At 43.3% G+C, this 19330-nt stretch overlaps 1 protein-coding gene across 2 annotated transcripts; it reads right to left on the bottom strand.

The window, feature by feature from the left end:
* Nucleotides 1-2649: 2649 nt before the first annotated feature.
* LOC138789736 (uncharacterized) lies at nt 2650-19295 on the bottom strand. 2 transcript variants are annotated; one of them, XM_069968520.1, is made up of 8 exons: nt 19278-19295; nt 7110-7201; nt 6600-6728; nt 6383-6490; nt 5949-6088; nt 3905-4001; nt 3579-3703; nt 2650-3398 (listed from the first exon to the last, which is right to left on the bottom strand). In XM_069968520.1, exons 3-8 carry the CDS (start codon nt 6682-6684, stop codon nt 3222-3224), a joined length of 732 nt encoding a protein of 243 aa, XP_069824621.1. In that variant the 5' UTR covers nt 6685-6728; nt 7110-7201; nt 19278-19295; the 3' UTR covers nt 2650-3221. The 2 variants fall into 2 exon arrangements, with proteins under 2 accessions (XP_069824621.1, XP_069824620.1); XM_069968519.1 differs by lacking the exon at nt 19278-19295 and adding an exon at nt 19151-19263.
* Nucleotides 19296-19330: the final 35 nt, after the last annotated feature.

Here is a 19330-nt window from a genome sequence, read left to right as displayed (position 1 = left end):
AAAAAAAAAAAAATTATATATATATATATATATATATATATATATATATATATATATATATATACACACATACATACCCTGCATGGGTTATCGCCCAAGTTTCCCAAAATCCTGATCCTGGTTGATGCCATATTACAGAAGAGTTGGATGAAAATACCTTACTACACTATAATGGCAGCTTTTGTTTGCAGAATTGGTTGTCACTTAGCAATATAGCTGCCAAAATCACTCAGCTTTACTGATTATCCTAGTTCTATGTGATGATATTAGAGTAAGGTAGGTGACAACCAGGAAAAGTTGGGGACAATTCTTACAGGAACCTTAGGGTCCTATTATACAAAGCTATTTTTAACGATAAATAATCACAAACGTGAGCTACCTGAAATCGTTCACCCTATTACACGATAGTCGTTAGTTATAATCGATACTACAATCATTTACGCCATCTTATCCCAGTAAATGAACAGACAGTGTGGAATTATACTGACTGATTAACGACGATTTTAGGTTTACCTCAAAAGATGTGATTAGCTACACTTGAACAGTTTTTCAATCATTGCCTGCATTCACACGAAACATTAGCGTTTAAATTTGAACACTATAACCATTTTTTGTACAATAATCATCCCGTATAATATGGCCCTCAGTCAAGGCCATACGTGTTGCACCCAGGTTTCCCAGGAACAGAAAAAGAGTTTGTCAGAACTTTATGGAATAGAATAACAAGATGAATTATATTTACAGGGAACTTACTGATTTTAGAGGAAAACATTCTTTGCTTGTGAAGATGCATTTTCTTAAGAAAATCACATACAGATTTTAGGAGGGCATGGTCATCATGAAAACAAGGAAATTCTTGGACACACTGCACAATCTGTTCGGCTGTCAATCATATTTGTTATGATAAGTAATAATAATATTGCACTAAATTATTTATATCTAGTATCATTGTAGAATAATAAGCAATCTGTAGTGCTCCAGATGCTCTCAACTTTAAAGTGACACTGTCACCCCCTTTTTTGCATTATGACTTATGACTACACAGGAGTAAAGGGTAAATTTAGCAGTTTTCATACCTTATTTTATATCATACATCATGATGCTTGTTCCAGTAAAAAGTGATATTTTATCATCTGCAGATTGTGCTATCTACGTGGGGCTTCATGGCCGAAGTGCCACTTAGCTTTGCCCACAATGACACTGTTGGCCCCGCCCCGTGACGGCAGCGCCTGCATAGGCCCTGCCCCTCTACGGCCATTGGAACAGAAATTGAAGCACCAAGTTAGGTTTGTGCTACAATGGCAGTCTGCATCTTGTGGCTGATGTGACTACAACTCTCATCATGCATGCCAATAGTTGGAGTTCAACAAATTGCAAAACAATGCTCTAAACCAGTGATCTGCAACATGTAGCCCTTCACCTGTGGCAAGTCTACAATTCCTCTTATACTGTGACAGCATGGAGGGAGTTATCGTTTTGGCACAGCTGGAGAGCCATGGGTTTTAGATCACAGGCCTAGGCCAGAGAATACTGAAAATGTTATGTTGACAATTGTGTGCTTAAAAGTAAAGTTATTTTTAATAAAGTTTTTTTTTCCTTAAAGACTGTTTTACTATGCCTATCTATTAGGAGAGACTATAGGAAATAATTGGGACTGTTCCATCTGTTTTTTTTTTTTTTTCTGGCAGGACATTTTGAGACTGTACAAAGTAAATTATTGCTGTCATATAAGAGATCTGTTTTTACTCAGTGTCACATACAGTGTTCTCACATAGGCGCTTGTAAACTATTCCAACTTGTTGCACTTCAGCAGCTTAGAAAAGCCTCTTTGACACATTGCACAGAAGAATATGAGCATTTTACTACACTCTGGATGTACAAATGGATATGAAGAAGGAACGAAGCAACGCAATTCAATCCTATCGAGATTCTGCATGTCAGGCTGCAGGCTTTGAAGTCAGCTTTGTTCCATGCCACTCCTCCCTAGGTGCTGGAAAAAGATGGATCCAGTCCTGGGAAACTTCTCCCAGTTTCCCAGGACTGGATCCATCTTTTCCCAGCACCCGGGGAGGAGAGACAGGGAGCGGAGCAGACTTCAAAGCCTGCAGCCTGACAGGCAGAATCCCGACAGGAACAAAGCTTTGTTCCTACTATAGATTTGCTTATCTCTAATAGTTATGTAGGCATTGATACTACCCATACCTTTATTGTAGTTGTCCAAGACTGCGATCATCTTAGAAAATGCTTTTTATGGCTGTTCTGAAGTGTGAGGGTATGTGCACACTGAGTAATTCTGACGGCGTGCGCCTCTCTGTCCGTTTCATAGACTCCATTCTATGCACGGGCGGATTCCGCCCTCCGTCCAAAGAATGAACTTGATCATTCTTTGGACAGATAAAAGAATCCGCCTGTGCATAGAATGGAGTCTATGACACGGGCGGAGAGTATTTGTGTTTCAGCCTCTCCTCCTTCCGTTGTCACCCAGCTACAGACCCAGCATTGCTTATAACCCCTTCATTTCCAGGACTACAGCAGTAACCAATATAGGACACACTTTTAAATCTCTTGCAGCGATAGTTATAAAATTTTGGGTTTACATACACTTCATGCAAGAATGTTATTTCATTAAAATTTATTTAATTCACATTGAACAGTCCATCTTAGATTGGATTGGTGAGGGGATGAAAAGGGAGGGGTGAAGCCTGTAGGAGCCATCAGAGATTACAACAGATGGTCAGGGGATGAATTTATGAAATCATCTCTTCATTATTAAACTCCCAAAGAAATGAAAAATAGAACAATCATGAGTTAAGAACACAGATGGCAAATTGAAAGGGGCTGTAAGATGCATCATCCTGAACTGGTGGCCGAAACGTATATCCAGTAGAACAGATTATGTTACTGTCCAGTCATAGTTTCTTCAATGGATTGCTCAGTTAGAATCTAGCCCTCAGGCAACATAATTGGAGGGACCATGGTGCCCTTAAAGTGATGGGCCTCTTTGATTGTTTCCAAACCATTAGAAGCCATAGACCAGTATTAAAAGCTTAGGAGATTTATCAGTGATGTTTTTGTCACTCTCCCAGAGTCTGCTTTACCAGAGGTTACAGGGCAGGAATAGGAATGATGGCACTGTATAGACGGTCATGGTGGAAAGGTTTCTTACAGTACACACAAGGGATAGGAGCCATATTTCATACACAGGGACTTGCTTCCATAGCTTACAGCTTCCCTTCCAAGATAAGTGTCTTGAGGTCAGTGGTGGAGTTGGCACACAGCACTGTGTGAGACACCCTCCTTTTTTCCACCAGTGAGGCAACTGCTTCTCCTACCTCCAAATGACTCACGTAGCCTGGTCCGAGGCGCTCTGGTGGAGCAACTCCCATGTTGATTTTTACCTGATAATGGCAAAAACAGAAAGAAGATTTCTACTGATCTACAGAAACATGGCTGAGGTCAATGACAGCAAAGTTAAGAACTTAGACCATTTTTGCTTATTGTTGCTAGCCTCAAACATGGATATACCTTTTTATGTTTCCTCGTTTCATATTACCCCACTTTTAGCCATAGTTACAAACCTCATTCAGTTTACATGGAACATCAGGATACTCCTCACGAACCACCTGAGAAAATGCCAGTGCTCCTGCTGCACCCAATGTTAGGAATCCAGTGCCAGGCATGAGCAAACGTTCACCAGCGCCCCCTTGCATGAAAAACGGAAAAGGCTTCATTTAAATACATTTGACATTGCAGACATATACTATTAGTCTATGAAGACTACTATAACTTGAGTTTTGGCTATAAAAGCACAATGTAAAGAATCTTGGGAATAGCTGAATATAGGTTGAGAATGGAAAATTACTATGGAAATGGCATAAGCCAATAAAAGAACTAATGGACCTACCTGTAATAAAAGTGTATGTTCCATTTGGATTATCTTTTACCAAGGGAAAGAAGGCTTTCCAGGATGTAAATGTGCTGAGAAGTAAAGTATCCAGCACCTACAAAGATAGAATGGATCCATAAATTGTCAATTTTCAAACTTGTGTTGATTTACCACATACCACTTCTCCTTGAAATGCTAACAATATTGGTATCTATGGGAACTACTAATGAGCTATGGTATCACAAGCAAAAGATAAAGAGTTACATTATGTATCCATAACAGTATTTTACTGAGGTTTAAACAGGTGGTATCGGGATTTCGATAGGATTACTACCAAATGTAATGTAAGTAATATTTATTTATGTAGTGTCAACATAGTCTGCAGAACATAGACAATTATTATCTATCTATCTAACCATGCTGCTTAATTTAAAGGGAATCTGTCAGCTGTAATTCACATTCCAAACTGCTGAAACTCTTAGATGCTTTTAGGACAAGGAGGCACATGCTACCTTTCATATATCCAGCTGTGTTCAGGATGTAGAGAAATGCTTTTATTCTTTGGTGCAATGAGTCAAAGAGGCTTCTCCAAGCTACCGATCTGCTACAAGCTGTTAAGTCCCTATTACATGGGGCGATGCAGAGGAGCAAGTGCTCACTTGCTCCTCGATCCCCGCTCGCTGCTGGCGGTATTACACGCATTGGCAGCGAGCAAGTTAGTGCAGGGAGGCCGCCTGGATGATTGCTAGATTGTCCGGGCAGCCCATAGAAGATAGCAGCGGTCTGCTGCTGCCGCTCCTATTGCACGGAGCAACAGCAGCAAATTGCTGCTATCTAGGTAGTTTGTCTTTCAGCATGTTGAAAGACAACGACAGACAACGATCAGCCGACATAGAAAACAACAATCAGCCGACATAAACTATTACACAAGACAAATATCGTCCCAATATGGTCGATAATCGTTTTGTGTAATAGGGCCTTTATGTCTCCTCTTCCCCTCCCTGCTTGATTGACACCTAGAAGCTGAGTCTTAAAGGGAACCTGTCACCCCCGTGCCGGGGTGACAGGTTCCCGACCCCCCGTTAGAGACCCCTATACTTACCTCATCGCGCCGGGTCCCGCTTCTGAAGATGGTCGGGTCCCGGAGATCTCAGCCGCCGCAGCTCGGCGCGCGCGCTGAGAGATGAGTCCAACACCCATAGAGAATGACAGGAGAGTCCAGCGCTCCGTCATTCTCTATGAGCGTTGGACTCATCTCTCAGCGCGCGCGCCGAGCTGCGGCGGCTGAGATCTCCGGGACCCGACCATCTTCAGAAGCGGGACCCGGCGCGATGAGGTAAGTATAGGGGTCTCTAACGGGGGGTCGGGAACCTGTCACCCCGGCACGGGGGGTGACAGGTTCCCTTTAAGCAGGGTCAGGTATGGGAGGGGGGAGTAAGGAGGTGTTACAGCTTGCTGCAGATCAGGAGCTCAGGAAAGCCTCTTTGACTTTTCTTAATATACAATAAAAACATTTTCATTCTGGAATCTTAGACAGCTAGATGAAAGATACCATGTGTCTCCCTGACCTAACATCTATCTATCAGTGTCTGCAGTTTGAAACATGAATTACAGATGACAGATTCACTTTAAGCCAGTTTCTGGAACTGTCTGTCAAGCAGCATCTGGTTGTATGACTATGGTGTTAGCAGTGCAGAGGGGTTTTTTTAGATGAAAAAGAGCTGAATTTGTCATATACAGGGAAACTTACAAAGCCGAGTCAGTCCCAAGCAGTGAAGAGGAGTAAGTCATATGGTATGAATATTTGCAATGTGCTATATGTTGTTTTGTTTAGGTTTTCAATTAAATACAACACATTAACACAGGGACGTACCACAAAGTGCAAACGTCAACATTCATCCCTTCTACCTTCTGTCTCATTTAGATTGTAAGCTGTTCAGACAAACAGCATCAGCATGAACAGATATACAGACTGTGTTCTCTATGGTAACAGACACTTATAATGACTCACGACAAAAAAAAATATTGTCTCAAACTCTATGCAAGTTCATTGTCACCGTACCCTCTGCAGCTCTTGTAACGACTGTGTGTGGGGCGGACCACCTTGCCACCAGCTGAACCCCAGTGAAGACACCACATCAGTCACCTTTCCCATTTTGCTGACCAAAGCAGCTGCGGCTTCCTGTGCTCCCTGTTCCGAGCCTGCACAAAACCCAAATACAAAGGGTCAACAAGCCAGACAGTGCTGCCAGGCATCCTCTACTAGCATGTTACAGAGTGGGAAAGCAATATTACAGCATGAAGAACAGATGTCTGAAATCTGAAATAATGGACATAAACAGAGATGGGGATTAAAGAAATGTAGGTTCCCCATGCTGTGCAGAACAGTAATCCTTATAATCTTCATATTAATCATAGTCCACATCCCATGATCAGGTGACAGGTAGGTAAAGGTGACTTGATACCTCCTCACTTCTCCTGGAGGAGGTGTCTTACCCACATCTCCGACCATCGTGTGAAGGCTTTCTCTGTACTGCGCTGGCACAAAATTTATCAGCTTCTCCAAGCGGGAATTATCTCTGGAAATTACTGCCACCTGGAACCCTGCAGCCAAGAGAGGGACAAGGCTTAGATGAACCATAGTAACAGCTAAAGGTGCTACAAAGAAGCCCACTGCCACCTGCAACAGGCTCCCAGGATCAACATTACTTACCTTTCTCCAAAAGACATTTCACAATTCCAGACCCAACAGTACCAGCTCCTCCAAGAACCAGAACCAGCCTTTGTGACGTGGACATAGTGACCAACTGAACAGCAGAATTCCCAGACCAAAGAGAGAAGTCTGGCAATCAAATAAAGAGATCAGCTATACACACTCAATATTAATAGAGAGCTGTCATGGCACCTCCCAAAAATCCTTCATACCTCCCCAATAACTCCCACCCCAACAAAGCCACCCAAACTCCACCCTCCTGTACATCCTCCCCCTAATTCTTCTTTATACCAATATGTCCCTATAAGACAGTTATCAGGTGAGGCAACAAGCTACTAATAGATAGTTTATGATTGATTGTAAGCTCTTTGGGATAACGTATAGACCCTCCTAATAAAAACAAGGTTTTTGGCTGACATATTCATATGGATATGAAGACTATTGTTATATGAAAGGAAAAGGTCACAAGTCCAGTACACAAAAGTAAAGTTAATGAAAGTCATCACGTGCCTTATTGCATAGATGGTTGTCTACTGAGACCATTGCTGTGAATCTACTGAGTCTTGTCCTTTAGTTGTCAGTGATCGCCCCCTAGAGGTAGTCTTTGAACAACAGAAAAAAAATCACTTTCAGTGTCAGATAAACAGTGAGAAAACTCCTTTAGGGCCTCCTGCTCACATGTGTGCCTCCATAATGCAGAGTCTATGACTGAGGCGTGCACGGATCACACTATGTGCCACCATCATGGACCGTGCACTTGTGTATGGAGGCAGCCTGTAGCAGAGCCAGCAGTCATAAACTCAGCAAAGCTATAAGAAATACATCTCTTGACAAGCTTGCTGACTGGTTTACTAGAAAGCAGCTGTGTAGCTCTGTAGTATACCGCTGAGAGAAATTATCAAGAATTTGCACCATGTGTTGTTGCTTTTCACCTGCGAATCATTTTTTTTATTTTTTTTTACCTCTTGGACACATTGACAGATTTATTTATCTGTCTTATGCTGCGTTTACACGGAACGATTATTGTTCGAATTTTAGTGTGTAAACACAGCAAACGATCAAGTGAAGAGCGAGAAATCGTTTATTTTGAACTTTCAACATGTTCTCAAATCGGCGTTCATCGTTCGCTAAAAATTCGCAGATTGCTTCGTGTAAACAGTCTTTCAAAGATTCACCCTATGTGAAAGATGGGCTTAAGCGGTCTTAAAAACGATCGCAATAACGATTTTTCTTACAAATTTTTTAACAATTTATTCGTCTAAACTCTGATCGTTATAAAAACCAAATTGTTGCTTCAGTATCGTTAAATAATCGATTGGGCAAATTATCGCTTCGTGTAAACGCAGCAATAGACAGAAATGGGTCATTTATCAAAATGAGCTGTGGTTGGTTGCTTTTGGACTGAGATAGAAATTATACACATTTATTTCTCAGATTAATCGGGTCATTATATGCAACTTTTTAAAAAAGTGCCAAAATTGTGATGTAGCCAGGAAGCAAGCAGGACGCATGCTGGAACCTCTCCTGCACCTGATGCCTTTTACTTGTTTTTGGGCTCTGACTATTTGCCTCTGACCACCCCTCTCTAGTTGCCCTGCGGTCCCTGTCGTTTCACCAGTTTGCATGGTCTATTAAAAACAGACCACCATTTGGGTCTGGTGGATTCCTGGATGGAATATAATCTGACCTGTAGAGGATTCACATGTGTGTCTGCCTTTCATAGATCCTATTCTAGAATTGATCTCATCCTTGTGTACTTTTTTACTGCCTTATTTAACCCCTTAAGGACAGAGCCTGAAATGGCCTTAAAGGGGTAGTCCACCAAAAAAATTTTTCTTTCAAATCAACTGGTGCCATAAAGTGCCAGAGATTTGTAATTCACTTCTATTAAAAATTTTTAAGTCTTCCAGTACTTATCAGCTGCTGTGTGTCCAGCAGGAAGTGGTGTTTTCTTTCCTGTCTGACCCAGTGCTCTCTGTTGCCTCCTCTGTCCATGTCAGGAACTGTCCAAAGCAGGAGCAAATCCCCATAGAAAACCTCTCCTGCTCTCCAGACTGGAAATAATACAACTTCCTGTTGGGCATACAGCAGCTGATAAGTACTGGAAGGCTTGAGATTTTTTAATAGAAGTAAATTACAAATCTCTGGCACTTCATGGTAGCAGTTGATTTGAAAGAAAAAAAATTTTGGTGGACTACCCCTTTAAGGACAGAGACAAATTTTATGAATATGACCAGTGTCACTTTATTTATTAATAACTTCGGGATGCTTTTACCTATCCAGCCGATTCTGAGATTGTTTTCTAGTGACATATTGTACTTTACATTTCTGGTAAAATGGAGTCGATACTGATAACAGATCTTTATGAAAAACACCAAAATAACTTGAAAAATTGTGAAAAAATGCATTTTTTTAACTTTGAAACCTTTCTGCTTATACAGAAAATGGTTATGCCACATAAATTATATATTAAATAGCATTAGCAACATTTCTACTTTATGTTGGTAGCTTTTATTAAACTATATTTCATTTTTTTAGACAATAGAAAGCTTAAAACATTAGCAGCAATTTTCCAAATTTTCAGTATCAGATATTTTTAGGGACCTGTTCAGGTTGAAAGTGTATTTGAGGGGACTGTATGTTAGAAAGCCCCACAAAGCACCCCATTTCAGAAACTGCACCCCCCAAACTCTGCAAAAGCACACCCAGAAAGTTTTTTTTAACCCTTTAGGGGAATCACAGAAATAAAAGCTAAGTGTGTAAGAAATTTGAAAATTTTTATTTTCTGTGCAGAGATTTTATTGTAATCCAATATCTTTCATAATGATAAACCTATTAACAGAGAAATGCACCCCAATATTGATTGCCCCGTTTCTGCAGTTTATAGAAATACCCCATATGTGGCCCTATTGCACTATTTGACGCAACCACAAGCCTCAGATATAAAGGAGCGCCCAGTGAATTTCAACGCCTCCGTTATATTTGGTCATTTCTGACTGTACCACTTCAGGTTGGCAGAGGCTCTGGGGTGCCAAAACCTAAAAAACACCCCTAAAGGGACACCATTTAGAAAACTAGACCCCTCAAGGAATGTAACAAGGGGTGCGGTGAGCATTTGGACCCCACAGGTGCTTCACAGATTTTCAGAACAATGTGGCGTAAAAAAGGAAAAATTCTATTTTTTACAGTAAAATGTTGTTCTAGCCTTCATTTTTCATTTTTACAAGGGGATAAAAGAAAAAAAAAACACAAAGCGTGTAGCGCAGTTTCTCCCGAGTACAGAAATACCCCACATGTGGACATAAAGTGCCAAGCGGGCGCAGGACGAGCCTCCAAAGGGAAGGAGCGCCAATTGGCTTTTGAAAGCTGTATTTTACTGGAATGGATTTGAAGGGTCATGTCGCATTTACAGAGCCCTCGTGCTGCCAAAACACTGGAAACCCCCCACAAGTGACCCCATTCTGGAAACTACACCCCTCAAGGAATCTAACAAGGGGTGCAATGAGGATATGGACCCCACTGGTGACGGGCACAAATGTGGAACAATGTGACGTGAAAGTGAAAATTTTCATTTTTTTACTTTCACGGCACAAATGTGCCCGTCATCAAGGGGTCCATATCCTCATTGCACCCCTTAGATTCCTTGAGGGGTGTAGTTTCCAGAATGGGGTCACTTGTGGGGGGTTTCCAGTGTTTTGGCAGCACGAGGGCTCTGTAAATGCGACATGGCGTTCATCATCCATTCTGGCAAAATCCAAATGGCGCTCCTTACCTTCGGAGGCTTGCCCTGCACCCACATGGCGCTTTATGTCCACATGTGGGGTATTTACAGACTCGGGGGAAATTGCTCTACACATTATGTGTGTTTTTTTCTCTTTTAACCTCTTAGGAAAATGAAAAATTTAAGGCTAAACCAACATTATAGTGTAAAAAATTTAATATTTTATTTTCACGCCATATTGTTCCACATTTGTGCCCGTCACCAGTGGGGTCCATATGCTTACTACACCCCTTGTTACATTCCCTGAGGGGTGTAGTTTCCATAATGGGGTCACTTGTGGGGGGGTTCAACTGTCTTGGCAACACAGGGGCCTTTTGAATGCAACATGGCCCCTCGAAATCCATTCCAGCAAAATCCAGCCTCCAAAAGCCAAATGGCGCTCCTTCCCTTTGGAGGCTTACCCTGCATGGCGCTTTATGTCCACATGTCGGGTATTTCCGTACTCAGGTGATATTGCTCTACACATTTAGTGTTTTTTTTATCTTTTAACCCCTTGTGAAAATGAAAAAATCAAGACAAGATCAATAATTTAGTGTAAAAATTAAAATTTTTTTACACTATATGTTAGTCTAGCCTTAATTTTTTTCCTTTTCCACAAGGGGTTAAAAAAGAAAGTGAACACAAAACGTGTAGGGTAATTTCCCCTGAGTACGAAAATACCCCACATGTGGACATAATGTGCCATATGGGCACAGGGCAAGCCACCAAAGGGACAGAGCGCCATTTAGAGGCTGGAATGGAGGATGGAGGCCATGTCGCAATTAAAAAGCTCCTGTGCTGCCAGGACAGTAGAAACCCCCCACAAGTGACCCCATTATGGAAACTACACCCCATAAGGAATCCAACAAGGGGGTACAGTGAGCATATGGACCCCACTGGTGACGGGCACATATGTGGAACATGTACCGTGAAAATAAAAAATAAAAATTTTTCATATTCACGCCACAAATGTGCCAGTCACCAGGGGGCCATATCCCCGCTGCCCCCCTCGTTAGATTCCTTATGGGGTGTAGTTTCCAGAATAGGGTCACTTGTGGGGGGTTTCTACTGTCCTGGCCGCACAGAGGCTTTGTAATTGCATCATGGCGTCCTCTAATGGGAATGGCGGCCATACCTATTTAGCTGGGGAAAAGGGACCATTCTAATTTATTTGGGGGTATTAGGCCAATTATTAGTTTATAACGTTGAAAATGACAGGTGTCCATCAAATTCAACCTGTGTTGATCCGGAGGAAGGCAAAAAAAACCCTCATAAGGCAGACGACAGTAGCCTCATCACAGGGAAAAAATTCCTTCCCGACTCCATAATGGCGATCAGAATAATCCCTGGATCAACGTGACCCCTGAAATAGGAATAAGGGACAGAATTTAGATAATGTAGAACTCCAATGACGTGTGGTACGCCTTGAAGCGATCCAGTATACAGAGGCCGGGGGGATCAGGACAGGTGTCAAACGGGAAAATGGTGTCCTTCCTGATCCCCCTGTTACGCCACACTCTGCTCTTCTTCTGGGGTCTCCTGTTTTCCAGTGTGGGGGACGTCACCTGGAAAATGTTGTCCTGGTGCGATACGGGGTCCTTCATATCCAGAAGCGCTGGGTCCGCTCCATGGCTGCTAAATTTTAGGGCTCTTTTACTGCCTCTGATATTTTCGGATCGTGCCGCAAGCTACAGTAGCTCGGGCAGCGAGGACCGGAAGAGGGGGGTGCTGGTATAAAAGTTATCCCCGTACAGGTGGTAACCTTTATCCAGCAGTGGGAAGATCAGTTCCCAAACGATCTCCCTATTAACTCTGAGGATGGGGGGGCATCTGGGGGCAGGATTCGGGTGTCCCTTCCTTCATACACTGTAATGGTACCTGCACACTGCGGAATGGAGAAGGATAACCCTTTGTGCATTCTGCAGCTGGCACCCACCGGCGGACTGATGGAGGCGCGCGTCTCCTCTCGTGTCACACTCCATTCTAAGCACGGGCGGATTCCGCCCTCTGTCCAAAGAATGAACGTATTCATTCTTTGGACGGACAACGGAATCCGCCCGTGCATAGAATGGAATCTATGACTCGGGCGGAGACGCGTGCCTCCATCAGTCCGCCGGTGGGTGCCAGCTGCGGAATGCACAAAGGGTTATCCTTCGCCTTCGCAGTGTGCACGTACCCTAAGGCTGGGTTCACACTATGTATATTTGAGGCTGTATTTGTGAGGCTGTATAGCAACCAAAACCAGGAGTGGATTGAAAACACAGAAAGGCTCTGTTCACATAATGTTGTAATTGAGTGGATGGCCGTCATTTAATGGCAAATTTTTGCTGTTATTTTAAAACAACGGCTGTTATATTGAAATAATGGCCGTTATTTACTGTTATATGGCGGCCATCCACTCAATTTCAACATTGTGTGAACAGATCCTTTCTGTGTTTTCAATCCACTCCTGGTTTTGGTTGCTATGAGGACCTGACTTGAGGACCAAATACAGCCTGAAGTATACAGTGTGTGAACCCAGCATAATCTGTAAGTGTACCCTGAGGTACGCTCACAGAGTTTGTAGAATTTCACGCCATACTGTGATCTCTTATTGGGATGGTTCTGGCGGAAAAAACGTGTCTGGGGGGGCAGCGTACGCTACGCTACCCCCAGACACGTCACTGGATGTTGAGGACGATGAGGATGAATGGAGGAACGAAAGATCCCCCCATTCATCCTCACTGGCTGTTTCGGTGTCGGAGGCAATAATAGCGTATGCCTCTGACGCCGAAAACACCCTGGGGGCCATCTTTATATGGGGATTGGTATATGGGGTATGTAAATGTGTAATGTAGTGTAGTGTAAAACTTTATTCCATGTAGTGTGGTGTAGTGTAGTGTTTTTTACGTGTTTTTTTGACAGTAAGAAAAAATATCCCTACGCCAAGAAAGGAGCTGCTGATAAATGCCGCACTTATGTGCGGCACTTATCAGCAGACAGTGGCGGTAGGATATAGGGGGGAAAAAACGCCCCTACGCCAAAATGGAGGAGTTGCTGATAAGCGGCGCACTTATGTGCGATGCTGATCAGCACTCAGCGGCGTTAGGGCGCAAAAAAAAATAAAAAATAATCTTTTTAACCCAAAGCAACTGATCAGTGAATGATATTCACTGATCAGCCGCTAGGGGGCAGTAGAGCGACGCTGCCGAAGATTGCCGAGCGTTTCCGAAGATTTCCGACGCTGGACGACCGAACCCGGAAGTGAAGCGAAGAAGACGCGAGGACGGCGCGGACCGCAGATCTTCGCTCCGGACGCCCAGATCAGGTGAGTATGGTACACCTGCACCACACACACCTGTTCTGCACCCCTCAGCTACCTAGCTGAAGGGTGCAGAACCCGGCAAAACTTTGTTTTTACAGTATGATCGCCGTGATGGGCCGGCTGGTACTGGCCGGCCTATCACGGCGATCGTGGGGGTGGCATCGGCGCCATCTTTGGTGGGGACACTTATGGCGATTAGTGCTATCTCGGACAGCACCAATCGCCATTGCTTTCCGGGTCACCGGGTCACCGATGACCCGGAAAGCTGAATTTAGCTGCTATATGCTGATCTGTATTGATCAGCATATAGCAGCGATCGTTAATCACCCCCCGTGCCGACGAGCAGAGATGGCCTGCTATACATTATAGCAGGCCATCTTCCCGACCGCTGTGTGTGAACACACAGCGATCGGGGAAACATCGGGCTTAAGTATACGCCCGTTTGCGTTAAAGCCCACCCTGCGGGGGCGTATACTTACGCCCGATGTCGTTAAGGGGTTAATATATGCTGCCCATGTACCATGTTTTGGGCCGGACCAAGATGTGGTTCTTCTCTCTTTAGATTGATTGGGACCTCAGTGGCCTCCTTTTTGGAGACTAAATGGAGCCCTGTTTGCTCCCTCACTCCTAGATAAAGGACCATATTCATGTGTGTTTTTCCAAATCTAGTTTATGGTTTGGCTTGCACACAGGGCCTTTAATAGGGGTCTAATTGTCAAAATAGCTAGTGTCTAACCTACAAAGAAAACTCATGATAATAAAGCCATCAAATCAGCAAAACACCTACCATTATTTGACACATAAAATAAACTGGTGAAACATCAATAACCCCCTTCTCCACAAGACAAAAAAGACTAATGGTGTGTTCACATGTACAGATTTATGGTCACAATTGGTGAAAACAAAGCCAGGAATGGATCTGAAAAGAAGAGAAATCTCAGTCTTTCCTTTATGACCTGGTCACGTTTTGAGGATTTCCTTAGTATGTCACAGTCAATACATCAGGTATCACCACAAGTATACTCTGTATGGGATATCATCAAACTATGACCTGTTTTGGGTACCTAGAGTTGAGAAATACTGCTCTATACTATAACATTGCCAATAAACCAGATAAATGACTTGTGGCCAAGTATAGAAACTGTGTGAAAATTAACCATATACAATACATAGTATTAAATCAGTCTGGGCCCATAACCTTCAACATTGACTCAGAATGTAGCAGTCAGAACGAGGCTAACGTTACTAAAGATTCATTTGTTGCTTGTATTGGGATAAATCCTCCTGGCATTACAGAGTGCAGTGACAAGCAGCCAGGAACACTGTTTACATGAGCCATCTAGGAAGGGAGGGGGGAGGAGGGAGATCAGAGCGGAGAAAACAGGTCATGCACAGTTTTCTGTGTCCTCAGCAGAAAGCAGCATCTCAGAACTAGGGGAAGGACACTGAATAGATAATAACAAGTATGGACCAAATTGTTAGTCTCCAGGAGGGTGGATGAGTCAACATGTATTTTACCATGTGTTTTACGGTGTGAACAGAAAAACCACCACAAATTTTAAAATTTTTAATTTTTTTCAAACTCATCTCCCAAATATTTTTGTTTCTGTTTTGCCACATAGTTTGTGAAAAAATAAAGAGTGTCAATACAAAGTACAAGTAGTTTCGCACACACAAAAAAGAGCTTCTAACAGTCTGTAGGTAAAAAAAAAAAATGAAAGCAAAATGGCTTTTTAAACATTTGGTTTACAAGTAGTGTGGAGCGAACCTGTCAAAATATTCAAGTTATCAAGTTATCCAAACCCCAACACTTGCCGTTTGATTCCCATTGGCTGCAGAAGATGGTTGTTGCCATAGGGCTGCCAGAAAAATATGGATACAGGGCAGCATCTATCTTCTGTAGCCACGGGGAATCAAACAGCAAGCATTCCGCTGATTTGGTGTCCCGGCGGCTAGCCACTTCCTGGCCTTGAGACAGGACTTAAGATGTGACGTCGCAGGCCTGCTAAGTACTGTAGCATAAAGATTTAAATAGTTGTGTAGGTCCCGGCATCATCATGAATCACGATTAGGAAAGAGCAAATTTACAATACTAAGGAAGCTAAGCACTTCGTTAGTCTCAGCTGTCAGCCTGCTGGCTTTAAACTCTGTGCCGCTCTGCTCCGGGTGCCTGGAAAAGCTGGATCCAGTCCTGGGAAACGTCTCACAGTTTCCCAGGACTGGATCCAGCTTTTCCAGGCACTTGGAGAGGAACGGCACTGAATTCAAAGTCAGCAGGCTGACAAGCTGACAGTCAAGACTAGCGAAGTGCTTAGCTTCCTTAGTACTGTAAATTTGTCCATCCCTAATCATGATACCAGGAGCTCTGCATTCTGGTCTGGACCATGGTGCACAGACAGTAATCAAGGAACGTGTGAATGCCCCCTAAGTTGTAGCTGAAATCTAGGCTAGCTCTGGACTAGTGTAGCTTTTAAAGCATGGCACACAAACAGCTGTGGCTAAGGCTGCTGTCACACACGGCAGTTTTTATTGTAAAACCGAAACCAGAAGTGGATCCAGCAGGAAGCAGAATATTAGTCCTTCCTTTATAGTTCCAATTCCTTCACAGATAGCGAATTGCAGCGATTTTCAAAATGCAAGTTCCGTAGCGAAATCCGCTGTGATTCCTGACACTAACATTTTGAATAGGTGTACATACTTGTATGTAAAGTGTTAGGATACCGGGAGTCACAGAAGCAGGCTGGAGCATGGACCGGTAAAGTATTCTATGGGCCCCCGCGGGTTAAGGGGGATGGCGCTTTACATACGTGCAGGGGAATGAGAATTCTGCTGCGATTATGTAAACCTGTTAGACAGCTGTTAGGACAAGGAGACAAGGGAGAGGGATCAATGCATTGTCAGAGAGGACACAGAGAAGATGATTTTAGACATACATAGTGGGTAAGTATGAGGAAAGAAAACAAGAACAAGGAAAGGGTGCAAGATAGGTTATACATATATATTAGATGTAGGGTGGTATTTGGAAGGGGGATTGTTTAGAACAGTCATGTCAAACTCTGGCCAGCGGGCTAAATCGGCATCGGCCCGTGGGGCCATTTTTTTTTGGCCAGCCAGGCAATTCAGAGTTTGAATTACATCTGGCCCACCATGGCTACTATGTAAGAGACTATGGGGGATGGCTGGCTACTATATAAGACTATGGAGAAGGGCTTTCTACTATATGAGATTACTGGGGAGGGCTGGCTACTATATAAGAGACTATGGGGGAGGGCTGACTAATATAACAGAGACTATTGGGGAGGGTTGGCTACTATATAAGAGACTATGGGGAGGGCTGGCTACTTTATGAGACTATGGGGAGGGCTGGCTACTATATGAGACTACTAGGGAGGGCTGGCTACTATATAAAAGACTTTATGGGGGAGGGCTGGCTACTATATGGGACTATTGGGGAGGGCTGGCTACTATATGAGACTATTGGGGAGGACTGGTTACTATATAAGACTATTGGGGAGGGCTGGCTACTATATAAGACTATTGGGGAGGCCTGGCTACTGTATGAGACTACTAGGGAGGGCTGGCTACTATATAAAAGACTTTATGGGGGAGGGCTGGCTACTATATGGGACTATTGGGGAGGGCTGGCTACTATATGAGACTATTGGGGAGGACTGGTTACTATATAAGACTATTGGGGAGGGCTGGCTACTATATAAGACTATTGGGGAGGCCTGGCTACTGTATGAGACTATTGGGGAGGGCTGGCTACTATATGGGATACTTGGGGTCGCTGGCTACTATTTGGGCACTATTGGGAGGGCTGGCTACTATGTGGGGCAATTTTGGTTGGCTTGGCTACTACATGGTGTAATATAGGGGGAGGTTGGCTATTAAATGGGTTTAGGTTTAATCATATAGTAATTTATCATGTCATTTATCATAGTGCACAGCCCTGGGAGACGCACACCACTGACAGTACAAGGAACACCGCATTTGCACTTCAATAATTATCTAGGTTGGCCCACGACTTTGTCCAATTTTTTAATTTTGCCCAACTGAGTATTTTAATTTGACACCCCTGGTTTAGAACATGGTTTTTGTTACCCGGATAACCCCTTATACTTGTATACTCGTCATGCGGCTGTTAAGGGTAAACAGAGAGGGCTTCCAGCGTGAGCCCTCTCTGCAGCGTGCGGTCCCTGGTTGTTATGTGCAGCCAGGGACCGTGGGTATTAGCCGTTGTGGTCAATCGCCGCTCATGGCTAGTTAACTATTTAAATGCAGCTTTCAAAGCTGACAGCTGCATTTAAATAGTCCTTGGCCCTGTCCCTGGTGTCTAAGTGGGGGGATTTCCCCCTCGCGATGCGATCGCGGAGGGCAGATCCCTTCTAGAGAGCCGGTCGGGGCTCAGCATTGGAATGGTGATGATCCCGGCTCGGCAATCAGTGTATCTGATCTGCTGCAGACCAGAAAAATAGAGCTCTGATCTGATGGATCATTGCTCTATTATATACACAGCATTGATCTCAATGGGAGATCAGTGCTGTGTATATAGAAGTCCCCCAGGGGACTTCTAATTGCTGTATGTAAAAAATAAAGTTTTTTATATTAATAAAAAAATCCTCTACACTATAAAAAGTTTAAATTATCCCCCTTTTATAAAACAAAGTTTATTCTTAAAGGTTTTAATTTTTTGAAAGCCATCAGATAAAGTAAAAGTTACACATCGTTGTAATCGTACTGCCTTGAGGAACATAGATAACATGTCAGTTTTACTATAGGTCGAAAGACGCAAACACGAAACCCCTCAAATTAAAAGGAATTGCACCTTTTTTCCAATTTCACTGCACATATAATCTTTTTCTGGAATTGCAGCTTATTTTATGGAAAAAATAGGTCTGTATTTGCAAAGTATAATTGGTGTCGCAAAAAATAAAGGCTCATGTGGGTCTGTAGGGGGAAATATACAAGCGCAGTGGCCTTGTAAACACAAGAAGGAGAAAACGAAAGCACAAAAATGAAAACTGCCTCAGTTAAAGGGGCAGATTTATCAAGCTGTCTTATGGTGTGTTTACAGACAGATCTAACAGATTTATGAGGCAACAGACAGCAATGAATTAGAAAATAAGTGAAATTGCAGTCTTTCCTCTATGACCTGTTCTGTTTATAGCCTGTTCCTGGCTTTGGCTTCAAAAGTCTGTCACATAATCTGTCTGTGTAAACACACCATTACTGCTCATAGCAACCAATCACAGCTCTGCTTACATTTTGCCAGCGTTCATTAATATATAAAAGCTGAGCTGTGATTGGTTGCTACTGGTAAGACTTCTCAAAAAATTCAGGGGGTGGGGAGTAGTGCTAAAAAGCTGGAGCACAAGGCCTGAGAAATCCCACTCATATCTATACGATTCTCCAGTTTATATGTATTGGCAGTGGCGCTGCCTATAGACAGCAGAACAGCACTGAGCAGCTCTAGTGTGACTGAACCTGTTGGTCTGCGGCTTTCTGTGGGACAATCCCAGCACAGATAAGCAGTTTCCCCCATACAGCTTCCTCTTCCCTCTCAGTCACACAGTCCGGGCATGCTGCCCAAATAGGTTTATCACCAACCAACCAACAGGTTATAAACGATCCACCAATCATCAGAGAGATGTTCGTGTCAGTCAC

The sequence above is a fragment of the Dendropsophus ebraccatus genome, chromosome 4 (assembly GCF_027789765.1).
Source record: "Dendropsophus ebraccatus isolate aDenEbr1 chromosome 4, aDenEbr1.pat, whole genome shotgun sequence".
Classification (NCBI taxonomy): Eukaryota; Metazoa; Chordata; class Amphibia; order Anura; family Hylidae; genus Dendropsophus; species Dendropsophus ebraccatus.
The sequence above is the reverse complement of the archived record's forward strand: the minus strand, read 5'-3'. Positions and strand labels throughout refer to the sequence as shown.